This window comes from Dasypus novemcinctus, chromosome 15 (genome assembly GCF_030445035.2).
Source record: "Dasypus novemcinctus isolate mDasNov1 chromosome 15, mDasNov1.1.hap2, whole genome shotgun sequence".
Taxonomy (NCBI): Eukaryota; Metazoa; Chordata; class Mammalia; order Cingulata; family Dasypodidae; genus Dasypus; species Dasypus novemcinctus.
In genome coordinates, this window is record NC_080687.1 from 99,157,842 (window position 1) to 99,172,317 (window position 14,476).

The 14,476-nt window shown below is 45.2% G+C and overlaps 1 protein-coding gene across 11 annotated transcripts in view; it reads right to left on the reverse strand.

Moving 5' to 3' along the window:
• Positions 1-492: 492 nt before the first annotated feature.
• CAB39L (calcium binding protein 39 like) overlaps positions 493-14,476 on the reverse strand; it is a 428,008-nt gene continuing 414,024 nt past the window's right edge. For 9 of the 11 annotated variants that reach the window (XM_071208292.1, XM_071208293.1, XM_071208298.1 and 6 more), the window contains 2 exons: positions 2,182-2,409; positions 493-856 (listed from right to left, as the gene is read on the reverse strand). In XM_071208292.1, coding sequence (XP_071064393.1) covers positions 677-856; positions 2,182-2,409 — 408 coding nt within the window. In that variant the 3' untranslated portion in view covers positions 493-676. Of the gene's footprint in view, positions 857-2,181; positions 2,410-5,246; positions 5,371-14,476 lie in introns of those variants that run through there. The other 2 variants (XM_058276719.1, XM_071208299.1) reach the window with 2 other exon arrangements.

A 14,476-nucleotide genomic window follows, 5' to 3' on the forward strand; every position in this document is an offset into this window, starting at 1 on the left:
CCTGTGAAGCACTTACCACCACGCAGTTTTCCCATAATGACGATTAGGACGCGCCGCTCCAAACAGAGGCGCGCCCCCCAAAGTCCGGGTGCAGCGGCCGTGCCCATGGGCCGTGCTCGGTTCCCACCTGCAGGGCCCCGGGGGTCCCCTGCGCCCAGGACGGCCGGGGGGCGGCGGTGCCCGGCTGGGGGCCGGGGGCCTGGCAGGGGCGTGGGCAGCGAGCCGGGGGGGGGGGGGGCCTGCTCCGGCACCCCCCAGCGTCGAGGGGCCCCGGAGGGAACGAAGGGCCGCACAGGGCTGCCCTCCAGGCGCGCTGCGCCCTCGGGTTGGAGGGCCCCACTTAAGAGCTGTGCCGGCAGGAGGGTCCGCGCCGCTCCCCGCTGGCCTCGGCCTGCCGGTCCGGTGGCACCACCGCCCTTCCTCGACCTGGGGTTCAAATGGATTTTACCACCGTCCAGTGCAGAGCCGCGATTCCACGGACATCACCACAGGTTTGATTCAAGTGACTGTATTACTCTAGGTTAAATCTGGTTTCCTTTGGAACGCTCACGTTCCATCTACCCTGAACAGTGAAGAGAGAAAGGGGAAAGGCCCCTCCGCCACCTTCCCGGGGACGCGGCCTTCTGAAAGGCGACCTGACGGACAGAGCGACGAGGGCCCCGGCCGGGGCGCGTCCTCAGGGCGCCGGCTTCTTCAAGTCTCGAATCTGCTTGATCAGGTAGTTCTTCTCGTCGGCGAACTGCTCGTCGTCCGTCCTTTCCTTCTGGAAGGCGCTCAGGAACTCGATGAGCTTGGGCTGGTTCTTCAGCAGGATCTCCACGATAGGCGGCGTTTTGTGAGGGCTGGCCACGAACACCTGGAACAGAGACGCACACCTAGGACAGGCGGCCCGGGCGCCCCCGCCGTCAGTAACGCGCCCAGCCCCCCGCGGCGCCTCCTTATCCAGAGACGTCGGTAACTCGCCTTCTGCACCCATTTACCCTTGGAAGCTGGCAGGAAGCTGTGAACGACTTACTTTTCTTATTTATTTTTTCAGTCGTGGTTTGGTGTTGTGAAACAGGACGTACCCCGGAGAAACGTTCTTAAAGCTAAGCTGTCCCAGTGGGGGTGGACCCGCTGTGAGGAGGACCTTCCCATGGGGTGGTTTCACGTAAGGGGGGGCCACCTCGCCAGGACGGCCTGACTCCTGATGCCGGAGCCCTTTATGAGAGGAATCTACCTATCCACGGCTTGTCCATCCGTCTGTCCGTCCATCCATCCACCCATCCATCTATCCATCCAGAAAGCCATGGAAACAAGAAAGCAGAAAGCAGAAAGCTATCCCTGAAGAGAAGGGATAGACAGGCAGACACCGCTGTGTGCCGTGCCACGTGCAGAGGAGCCAAGGAGCGCCAGCAGCCAGCTCTGGGAGGAGAGCATCGCCTTGAGGAGGTCTTGATTTGGACATTTTCTTGGCCTCAAAACCATAAGCTAGTATATTTCAATTGTTTAGACCAAATCATTTCATGGTATTTGCTTTTAAGTAGTTTAGGAAACGAAAACGTTATATAAATACATACAGACATACAAAATTTGCCATTTTTACCATTTCTAGTGCCCAGTTTAGTGGCATTAATTACATCCACAATGTTGTACTACGACCACCAATATCTATTACAAAACCTTCCCTCACCCCCCAGACAGAACTCTGCACTCATTAAGCAACAATGCCCCCTTTCCCCTCCCAGCCCCTGGTAACCTCTACTCCACTTTCCGATTAGATGAATTTGCTTATTCCAGGTATTTCATGTAGGTGGAATCATGCATATATTTGCACTTTGGTGTCTGGTTTATCTCACTTAGTGTGACATCTTCACATCATCACATGTGTTGGAACTGACTTCCTTTCTACAGCTGAATTACATTCCCTTGTGTGCAAATACCACATTTCCTTCATTCATCTGTAGACAGACACTGGGGTGGCTTCCGCCTTTTGGCTATTGTGAATGCCGCTGTGAACACTGGTGTGCAAGTATCTAAGTCCCTGTTCTCAATGCTTTTGAGTATATGCCTAGGAGTGGAACTGCTGGATCATTTGGTAACTTTTGAGGAATCACTTTTTCTTTTTTCTATTTTAAGTTTCATTTGTTTACAAATTTTTAGGGAAGCAGATGTGGTTCAAGCAATTGGGCTCCCATTTACCATATGGAAGGTCCAGGGTTTGATGGCCAGGGCCTCCTGGTGAAGGCGAGCCAGCCCACGCGGAGTGCTGCCCTGTACAGGAGTGCCGGCGACGCAGCAAGATGACGCAACAAGAGACACAGAGGAGAGACAATACAAGATGTAGCAGAACAGGGAGCTGAGGTGGCACAAGAGAATGATCGCCTCTCTCCCACTCCAGAAGGTCCCAGGATCGGTTCCCAGAGCCGCCTAATGAGAAGAAGCAGACACAGAAGAACACACAGTGAAAGGACACAGAGAGCAGACAATGGGGGGAATGTGGGGGGTGGGGAGAAATAAATCTTTCAAAAAACAATTTTTACTGGTAACACGTATGTAACCTAAAATCTCCCAATTTAACTACTACTTTTTTTAAAGGATTTATTTATTTTATTTTAATTCCCCCTCTCCCCTGGTTGTCTGTTCTCTGTGTCTGTTTGCTGCGTCTTGTTTCTCTGTCGGCCTCTGTTGTCGTCAGCAGCGTGGGAAGTGTGGGCAGCGACATCCCTGGGCAGGCTGCACTTTCTTTCACGCTGGGCGGCTCTCCTTACGGGGCGCACTCCTTGCGAGTGGGGCTCCCCTACGTGGGGGACACCCCTGCGTGGCAGGGCACTCCTTGTGCACATCAGCACTGCGCATGGGCCAGCTCCACACGGGTCAAGGAGGCCCGGGGTTTGAACCGCGGACCTCCCATGTGGTAGGCGGACGCCCTAACCACTGGGCCAAGTCCGTTTCCCAATTTCACCACTTTTAAGTATACAATTCAGCAGTGTCCATCACATTCATGTATTGGTTTTCTTTTTAAGGAGGTTCCAGTGATTGAGCCCTGGACCTTGTATATGTGAAGTGCATGCTCAGTCACTGAGCTGTAACTGCCCTACTCATGCATTTGTTTTTAATAAAAAGATGATCCAAACAGAAAATAGCATAGGAGATGCCATCATATTCACTACCTGAGTTGAACAGATTTTGCCATTTTGCTTCGAATCTTTTTTTAAAGAAATAAAACTACAGAAGAGCCAAACCCCAACCTTTCCATGTCACCCTCTTCCCTGCCCAGCAGCAACTTTTCATCCTTTTCCTCCTCCTACGTAGACACAAAAACATACACAGCATATAGTATTTCAGTGTGCTGCCGTTGTCGTTTTTTTATAATTATTTTTTGAACAGGTAAATTCAAAATTGAACAAGCACCCGTGTGGAAAAAGCCCCTTCCCGCCGCTCCCGGGGTCGTGGATGGGGGGTTCCCTGTGCACGTGGCGCGGAAGGCGCCCCTGAGGCTCCGAGGCGCCCCTCCCTGAGCTGCGAGGCCCTGGAGCCCCCGGGCGCGCAGGTTCTGGGCCTCCCTGGGCCGGGCCTCGCCCCGTCACCCTGCCCGACGCTGGGGGACAGCCCCGGGGGCGCGTCCTCGCTCGGCGCGGGGCTCCTCCTGGGCGCAGGCCCTGGGCGGGCGCCTCGCACGCGGAGCGCGTCCTCCTCCCGCCGCCCTGCGGCGTCCCCGCCACTTCGGGAATAAACCGCGGCCGAGGCCCGGCAGCGCGGCTGTGCCTCGGGCCTCGGCGCCTCCTGTGAAAGGGGCGCTGGCGGCACCTCGACGCCCCGAGCGCGGGCCTGAGAGGGCGCCGTGCCTGGACCCGGCCGCCCGCCCGGCGCCGAGGCCGCGTGGGGTGGACCGGGAGCAGGAGCCGTGGGCCCGGGGAGCCGCGGCCGCGGGGCGAGACCGGCTGGCGGCGCCTTCGCTGGAGGCCGCCGAGGCCTGCGCGGGGCCGGGCTGCGGCCTCTCGCCCTCGCTCGCCGGCTGGGGCCGGGCTGGGGCCGGGCTGCGCCCACGCAGCGGTCCAGGCGCGGGACCCTCCCGGCACGCTGGCCGCCTGTGGCCGGCCCACCCCAGCGGCCCGGGCACCCTCCCGGGCCGCCCCCTTCCGGCCCCCTCCCGGGTCCCGGGCCCCTCCCGGCACCGGCCCCCACCCCAGAGAGCCCCGGGCCCCTTCTGGGGCCGGGAAGGGGCGGCTTTCCCCCGCCTCCACTGGGTGTGCCGGGCGCGGCCTCGGGGTGCCCCAGGACCCTACGGCTGGTCTGCGCGGCTGGACAGGTGCCTACACGGGTGTGTTAGGAGACCATGCGCCGGGCCCTAATGCTTCCCCGGGGGCTGCTGTGGAGCTTTAGCTAAAAACTGTCTGGTATTCTGGGTGAGGACATAACTCCCCAACAGTCAATCTTTCTTAGAAAAAAAAGATTAACTACACTGGACAAACTAAGCTTCTCTGTTTCAGTCCAGAATACATGTAAAATGCAGTGTGCTTGCTCTACTACCAGAAACTCGAGGAAAAGGTTAAGCTTGTTTTCCAGTTTTAAAAGTGTTCTTGTTTTTATTTTTTAAAGCTCCTGAAGTCTGCTGTACCCAAAGGTGGCCGCTGGCTGCACCTAAGGCAATGAGGCCGCGAGGGGCAAGGGCCCTATCCAGACAGAAACCAGCTGTTTGTCCTGAGGACCTCACTTTTTTTCCTTCTAAAGACTTATTTTTTAATTTATTTCTCTCCCTCCCCACCCCCCACTGTCTGCTTTCAGTCCATTCGCTGTGTGTTCTTCTATGTCCTCTTGCATTCTCGGTGGCACTGGGAATCTGTGTTTCTTTTTGTTGCCACATCTTGCTGTGTCAGCTCTCCGTGTGTGCGGCGCCATTCCTGGGCAGGCTGCACTTTCTTTCGTGCTGGGCGGCTCTCCTTACGGGGCTCACTCTTTGCTGTGGGGCTCCCCTACGCGGGGGACACCCCTGCATGGCACTGCACTCCTTGCGCCCATCAGCACTGCTCATGGGCCAGCTGCACATGGGTCAAGGAGGCCCCGGGTTTGAACTGTGGACCTCCCATGTGGTAGGCGGATGCTCTGTCAGTTGATCCACATCTGATTCCCAGGAACACACTTTTAATTCAAGCTATGAGGAACCAAATCTTTTGACTCTTGTCCAGTACAGAGAGTTTCTTGGTTCTGCTACCACTCTTCTCATTAAAAAAAAAAAAGCCATTTTCAAGCCACATGCTATACCACACTGCCTGAGCTGCGATGGAAACGTGAAACAAGACTTCTGAAAAATCACCTGCACAAAACTGGATTCCAGAGCCACAGTTCCTCAGTTTCCAGATGGGAGGTGCCAGGAAGAACAAATATATTCTGAAATCAGAACAGCACTTGCTATTGACATTACGATGATTTGTTTGACACAAGATTACAGCCCCAGACCCTGTTCTCATTCAGATGTTTGAAAATTGGTATTACAGTGTATTCCTCTCACTTTAGAGATACCACATTTAGCAAAATAAAAATACAGGATGCACAGTTAAATCTGAATTTCAGATTAGAAAGGACCATATTTTTTAGTCTAAGTGTGTCTCATGTAATATGATTTGTTGTTTATCTGAAATTCAAATTACCTGGGTGTCCAGCTACCTTTCCTGGGTTCAGAAGCACAGAAACCCTTAGTCTCCTTCCTTCTGTCAGTCAGTCAGTCAGTAAGTCAGTCAATCAGTCGTGTAGAAAATATTTAATAAATACCTACAATGTGCCAGGGACCATTTCAGGTACTAAGGGGATTCAGCCGAGAAAAAAATCAGACCAAAATCCCTGCCCCTGTAAGAGCTTCTATAACCTAACCAAGGCCTGGGAAAGAGGCACTTTGCTTTCCTAAGCTACCCCGCTCAGTGGCCCTCCTTCTTGTAGATAAGTAGTAGAATGAGCATGGCACTTGGAAGCAGCAGGTTCCTGGGTCTTTGCCAGCTCAGACTTGCCACTTAGTCTCTCAGAGAAATAGTCTCCTGGCCCAGGAAATAAGAATACCCTCGCCTGACTGCACAGAGGCATGAGGATCACATGAAGTATGGTAAGGAAAAGAACTCCGTAAACTACCACACGTTAAAATGTTACCAGTGTTGCTCTCACTGCAATGGCTTTGGTATTTTGGAATTCAAGTCTCTGGGATCTATGAATTACACACGATTGTGGAAATCATGTAGGTAACTGTATATTCCAAAATTACATAGAAAAGCAACTTAGATTTTCTTATTCTATATGATATTCACAAACATTAAATATAGGCTTCATCTTCCTTATATATTCCTGAAAAATCTTTGTAAAGTAGGTTATAATATTACAAATATTCAGCGACAGGGCTGTCAAACAGAGCCGTGAATAACATATTTATATACTTGTTTGGTGATGTTGCTAAAGTTGGTTGGAAACACCCATTACAAACCTTTCTGCACCTTATCGAAGGTGCTTTGGGAAAAAAACAATTAAAAGAACTGTAAAAAAAATTCTAGGACTCGGCTGCCAGTTGTTTCTAGTTTTGGCAAGTAAACAATTTAGTTGGCACTTGAGTGGAAGGAACATAGTGTACAGGCTCAATTTAAACACATACAAGGAAACAAGAGGCCCACTATTTTTAAATGTACCTATGTGTCGCATAATTAGGCAAGCCAAATTCTGATTTTCTCAGAGGGCCAAAGTAAGTGATTCCTACTATTTCTATTTGGATCGATTTCTGCTATTTCTATTTGGATCTTTCTATAAAACTTCATTTTATAGTAAATTTATGTGAGATGTGTTGTCATGCAGGATGAATATTAAAATTCTGTGTGCACTGCAAGATATGGTCAACCCACAGGCTTATAGATTTACAACAGTTTCTTCAGTAAGAACTATGCCTAGAAGAGCTATCATTTCACAATGTGTAGACATTTTTCATACCTACAGCTCTCTATTTTTGTTTCATCCGATTTGTGTTTATTTTTTATTATGAAATGATTCTAACACACAGAAGAGGATGGGCAATAATGTGTCAGACTTCATATTCCCACCATCAGCTCTATCCAACTCAACATTTTTGCCATGCTTGGCTTCAGATTTCTTAAAAATAAAATAAGATTTTACAGATATAATTGAAGGCGGTTGGGTACTTCTTCATGATACCATTTCCTCCCTACCCTGAGATGACCATTTTCCTGAATTTGGTTTTTATCATTACTGTGCATATTTTTAGATGCATATATATTGTTGTTTTGTTTATACAAATAGCATCCTTTTAATATTTGCTTCTTCCTCTCAGTAAGATGTTTCTGAAATGTATCTACATTGATCCATATAGCTCTATTTATGTTAACCCATTACAATGTGCATTAGCATGAACAGCTCACAATTTATTTTCCCAGTGTCCTGTTCACATCCATTTATGTTTTTTTCCACTTTACACTACTCTAAATAATGCCACAAAAACACTTTTGTACATGTCTCCTTATGGACAGGGGCGAGAGTGTCCCTGGGAAACAGCCAAAGAATGGGACTTTAGGGTTGAAGGTTGAGTAGGCCTTCAATTCCATTATGTTGCTAAATGGCTCTCCAAAGCGGCTGTTCCAATTTACACAGTGCTTGAGCGATCCACAGCTTCCCAACATTACCAAAAATTGTTACTGTCAGACTTAAACGTTTTGCCAACATGAAGAATGTAAAGTGACAGCTCATGGATATTTTTTTTTTCTTTTGAGGTACCAGAGCCAGAGATTGAACCCAGTACCTCATATATGGGAAGCCGGCACTCAACCACTGAGCCACATCAGCTTCCCTAAGTTGGTTTTTTCGTTTGTTTTGTCTTCTTTTTTTTTTTTTAAGGAGGTACCAGGACCAAACCTGGGACCTCCCAAGTGGGAAGCAGGCACTCAACTGCTTGAGCCACATCCACTTCCCCGCTGATTTTAATGGGCATTGCCATGATCATTACTAGGGTAACTGGCTTCCCATATTCATTGGCCTATCAAGTTTCCTCATCGGTAAATTACCAGCTTGAATCATTTACCTATTTTCTGTTGAGCTGTTGGTCTTTTATTTAATGAACTGTAGTTATATTTTAATATTTCTGTATATAATGGAGCATAATGTTTTCTACATGGATAACCCATTATTCTAGAACACTTAACAAACTACTTAACAAAGAGTTAACTCTTTCTTGATGCCTCCACTACCAAATATCAAGATTAATATTTGTAAAAAAAATTGATATTTGTAGAGGTTTCTTTCTGGCACTTCTTTTTTTTTTTAAAGATTTATTTTTATTTATTTAATTCCCCTCCCCTCCCCTGGTTGTCTGTTTTCTGTGTCTTTTTGCTGCGTCTTGTTTCTTTGTCCGCTTCTGTTGTCATCAGCGGCACGGGAAGTGTGCGTGGCACCATTCCTGGGCAGGCTGCACTTTCTTTCGCGCTGGGCGGCTCTCCTTACGGGGTGCACTCCTTGCGCATGGGGCTCCCCTACGCGGGGGACACCCCTGGGTGGGGCGGCACTCCTCGTGTGCATCAGCACTGCACATGGGCCAGCTCCACACGGGTCGAGGAGGTCCGGGGTTTGAACCTCAGACCTCTCATGTGGTAGACGGACGCCCTAACCACTGGGCCAAAGTCTGTTTCCCTCTTTCTGGCACTTCTGCTCTGTTTTGTTGTTCTGTTTATTTCTCTCAGAGCCAATCCAATACTCATTTACTATAAATCCATGATTTCTTTTTCTTTTCTTTTTCTGCTAAGTACTGGAGCCAGAGATTGAACCCAGGACCTCATATGTAGGTAGCCGGAGCTCAACCACTGAGCCACATCAGCTCCCCTGCATAGTTTTTTCATTTGTTTATATGTTGTTTTCATTTTGAGACACAGGGGAGTGAACCCACCAGGGACCTCCCATGTGGGAAGTAGGCATTCGACCCCTTGAGCCACATCCACTCCCCGGTAATTTCTTTATACCTGGCAGGGTGGGTTTCCTTACCTTGTTCTTCTTCAAAATTGTCATAGATATTTCAAGGTCATTGCTAGACCATATACATTTTAGATTCATATTGAAAAGTTCCAAGATAAGTAAGTGCTGTTGGGATTTTGAAAAGAACTGAATGGAATTTATAAATTAATTTGTGATTTGAATTGCTCTCATGGCTTTTTTATACAATAAAGAATTTGGTATCTGAAAGATCTACTAATTTTTTTTTAACCTCTTAAAGCAACAGTTACAGACCTTAAAAACTGTCATGCCTCTCATTTATAGATTTGTATATTCTACCCTTGAATATAATTTACAAAGACCCAAAATAAAAAAAACAAAACTCCAAACAAACAAAACTTAGAATTTTTTGAATTCTTAATTTTACTTTAGAAATATATCTTAAGGAAATAAACCTAAATATGGAAAAGGTTAGTTGGATACATAAAAAGCTATTGCAAATACTTATAGAAGGACAAAATAGAAATAACCTAAATATCAATGAGAGATATAGTTAAGTAAACTAGGGTAAATATACCTAATGATGAACTATGATGTGAAAAATCCTGCTGACTCTGAAAACTATATAATGACAATGAAAATTTTTATTTATGATACTGTATTATGTGATAAGATGAGGTATGAATTGTTCGTATGGTAAGAAACAAAACAAAACACAAAAAAACCCAAATATGTGCAGAGGGAGGTAACAGCAAAATGTTAGCAATAGTTACGTTACAATGATGGTATTATACTGCTCTCCTTTTTAAAAAATCTATTATCTAATGTCTCTACAAGATGATTTTATTACTCTTACATAAAAAATATTAGAAAGAAAAAAGTTTTATAGGACTAGTTTTCATCATAACAAAATGCATTTTTAAAAATGATATTTCTAAATAAGTAATAAAAGTGAGCAGCACTAACAGTGTCTGTAAGATGGAAAGCTAGCAGCTTCAGCACCCACCCCTACACAGACACTTCAAAGACAGAAGCAGAAGCCGTCAGAACCAACCCTGCAGAACTCTGGAACACAGTTAAAGGGTTACAGCAAACAGGCGAGCGCTGAATCAAGTAAGAGCACATCTGAAAATGGCGGAAGGCGCTGTGCAGTCTGCCCGCGCCTTCTCCAGCCTGGCAGCAGTCTTCACGGTGGCAGCCTATGTCTCTAGCACGAGACTCTAGGCCCTAGTTCTGGAGTGGGCAGAGCAGGCCTGTTTTCTAAAATGTTTTGTCTGTTTTAACCTGTCTGGGTGTCACCGGAAGGGCTGACATAAGGCATATGTCTCTGCTTCACCTAACTCAGAACTTATTCGGTGTACAAAAGTGGTGGTCAGTGCTCAAAAATATTGTATGGTGAATGAAAAGCCTGTAGCTACCTGGGGCAAGAGATTATGGCTGAGACCATACAATTGACTCTCTAAAGCCTCGGAAGAAAATCAAGAGAAAGCATTTTGGGGAGCGTACTTGGCCCAGTGGTTAGGGCATCCACCTACCACATGGGAGGTCCACGGTTCAAACCCTGGGCCTCCTTGACCCGTGTGGAGCTGGCCCATGTGCAGTGCTGATGCGTGCAAGGATGTCCCAGCGTAGGGGAGCCCCACGCGCAAGGAGTGCATCCCGTAAGGAGAGCCACCCAGCGCAAAAGAAAGTGCAGCCTGCCCAGGAATGGCACCGCACACACGGAGAGCTGACACAGCAAGATGACGCAACAAAAAGAAACACAAATTCCTGTGCTGCTGACAACAACAGAAGCAGACAAAGACGCAGCAAATAGACACAGAGGACAGACAACCAGGGTGGGGGGGGGGGGCGGGGGAGAGGAAATAAATAAATAAATAAATAAATCTTTGAAAGAAAAAAAAAGAGAAAACATTTCTTTGGCAAATGTAGGCATTTATAAGCATGTATACTGAGGAATTTGGAAAGCCATGGGTATGCCCAAATCAAGACATATACTTAGAACAGACTGAGAAAATCCTAAGCTGTCACCACTGGCTGATTTCTTTTTTTTTTTTTTAAAGATTTATTTATTTATTTAATTTCCCCCCCTCCCCTGGTTGTCTGTTCTTGGTGTCTATTTGCTGCGTCTTGTTTCTTTGTCGCTTCTGTTGTCGTCAGCGGCACGGGAAGTGTGGGCGGCGCCATTCCTGGGCAGGCTGCTCTTTCTTTTCACGCTGGGCGACTTTCCTCACGGGTGCACTCCTTGCGCGTGGGGCTCCCCCACGCGGGGGACACCCTTGCGTGGCAGGGCACTCCTTGCGCGCATCAGCACTGCACATGGCCAGCTCCACACGGGTCAAGGAGGCCCGGGGTTTGAACCGCAGACCTCCCATATGGTAGACGGATGCCCTAACCACTGGGCCAAAGTCCGTTTCCCTACCACTGGCTGATTTCTAAGCTCACTGCAAGCATGAAGAGAAGGCTCAGTCAGAATTGTAAACAGCCTGGCTAAGTGTTAAAGACATGTGCCAGCACAAAGGAAATCTGCAGAGGCTGGGAGAGGTGTTTTGTCTTTTAAAAAAAATTTTTTTATGCTTCTGGTGTTCAAGGAAATCTTTGTCAAAACACTGGCTGAACACAAACTAAAGGAATAGAAACTTCAGTAGCCGCACACAACAAGGTATATAGTCTTTGAAAAAAATTAGTTTGGCATAATTAATTTAACAGACAATTACAGTCTTTAATAATCAATCAAGCAAATTCTGTGAGAAGGGAAAAATCTAATTTCCAGAGTTGTCACCTATTTGAATATCCAATCTTCAACAAAAACTCAGAAAGCACACAAAGATACAGGAAAGTGTGGGCTGTTCAAAGGAAAAAATCAAGTGGCAGAAACTATATTTGAGGAAGACCAGACACTGGATTTACTAGACAGACTTTAAATCAAATGTCTTACATATGGTCAAAGAGCTAAAGGAAAGCATGGACAAAGAACCAAAGGAAACCATTTAAAACAATGTACAAACAAAATGAGAATACCAATAAAAAGAGAGAAATTATAAAAAGGAACCTAACAGAAATTATGGAGCTGAAAAGTATAACTGAGATGAAATGAAAATCTCACCAGGAGGGTTCAACTGCAGATTTGAGCAGGCATAAGAAAGAATCAGCAAACTTGAAGATAAGACCATTGAAATTATCCAGTCTGAGAAGCAGAAAGAAAAAAGAATGAAGACAAACAAACAGATCCTAAGGGGCCTTTGGGAAACCGTCAAGCAGAGCAACATATGTATTATCTGAGTCCCAGAATGAATGGAGGGAGAGAAAGGCACAGAAAGAATATTTGAAGAAATAATGGCTGACATTTGATAAAAGAAATGAATATACACATCAAGAAGTACAGTGAGCTCCAAGGAGGATGAACTCAAAAAGATTCAAACTGACACACACTATTGTCAAATTGTTGAAAGACAAAGACAATGAGAGAATCTTGAAAGCACCAAGAAAGAAACACTTGGTCATGAAAAAGGGATCCTCCATACAGTTAACAGCTGATGTCCCACTTGAAGCCACAGATTCCAAAAGGCATTAGGAAGACATATTTAAAGGAAAAAAATATGAACCTATAATTAGTACTATACTGCTTAAATATGTGTCCCAGAAACTTAAATCTTCAGTCTGTTCATATGCTGGTTGAGCCCTATTTTCAGCGGAGTTGCAATACTTATTCTCCAGTTCACTGGACTCACCCAGGACAACTATCGAAAGGATGATGATGGACAATGCCCAACCCAAAAAAGAGAGAGTGTCTATAACTGCAAGTAAGAAGTTCCATCCATCTGCCCCATGGGATCTAAGCCCCCTCTCAATCAACACAAAGTGGGCATCACCATTGCAAAATCCGCAAGTTTGAGGAATTAACAAACATAAAGGGGGAATGCCACTATGGGCTAAAGTAGGCTTATTATTATTCTAGCAATGGAAGAACTTGTAACATTGATATAAAGGCAGTGGCCACCAGAGGTTCTGAGGGAGAGGGAAAAATAGGTAAAACATGGGACATTTTGGGGACACTGGAATTGTCCTGCATGACACTGCAATGATGGATACAGGCCATTATACACCAAAACCTATAAAATTGTGTGGTACAAAGTATAAACTATAATGTAAACTATAGACCATGGTTAGTAGCAGTGCTTCAATATGTGTTCATTAATTTCAACTAATGTACCATGCTAATGAGGGAAGTTGTTAATAGGGAAAAGTGTGGGAGGGGGAAAGGATGGGGTAACATTTTCAATGTAGCATTTATGTAATCTAAATATTCTTTCCAAATAAAATAAAAAATACAAAAATAACTGTCAGCCAAGAATTCCAAATCTGGCAAAAGAATCCCTGAAGCATGAAGGAGACATAAAGACTTTCTCAAATAATCAAATTGATAAGTGTTTTCGATACTAGGAGATCAGTCTTACAGAAGTGCTAAGCAGAGTCCTTCAGGATGAATTGAAATGACACTAGATAGTAACTTGAAGCCATTTATAGAAATAAAGAACATTTATTAGGTAAATACAAACATCAGTATTGTACTTTTGGCTCCTAATTCCTCTTTCCTACATGATTGAAAAAGCAAAAGCATAAAAACAATAATTATAAATCTATTTAGCATGTGTACAATCTATAAAGATGTAATCTTGTCAATAACAATTTAAAGATGGAAGGACAGAGAGGTATAGGAGCAGTGTTTGTACACCATTGATAATAAGCTGATATTACACAAACTAGGTTGTATAAGTTTAAGATGGTAATTGAAATCCCCATGGTAACTACTAAGGAAATAACTAAGAAATGTGCAGAAAAGGAAAGAAAAGAATGGAAATGGTACAATACAAAAACTCAACTAAAAACAAAAAAGGCAGTAATTGAGGAATTGAGGAACAAAAAATATATGTCATATGGAAAGCAGTAGAGAAAATCAGTGAACCAAAATTTGGTTCTTTGAAAAGATTAAAAAAAAACTTTAGCTAGATTGACAAAGAAATAAAGAGAGAAGACTCAAATTACAAAAGCCAAAAGAGAAGACATTACTATAGACTTAACAGATATAAGAAGTATTACAAGAGATTATTATGAACTATTGTATGCCCAAAATTGTATATCCTAGATTACAAATACCTGGAAACATACACATTATTGAAAATGAGTAAAGAAGAAATAGGAAATTTGAATAGAACTATAATAAGTAATGAGAATGAATCAGTAATCAAAAACCTTTCAACAAAGAAAAGTCCAGAATTGAGTGACTTCACTGGTGAATTCTACAAAACATTTGAAGTAGAATTAATACAAATCCTTCTCAAACTCTTCAAAAAATTGAAGAGAAGAGAATACTTACTAATACATTCTGTGAAACCAGCGTTTCACTGATGCCAAAGCCAGACTAAGAAAACTACAGACCAATATTCCCTACTAATAAAGATGTAAAAATCTCCACCAACATACTAGTAAACTGAATCCAACAGCACATTAAAAGAATTATATACCATGA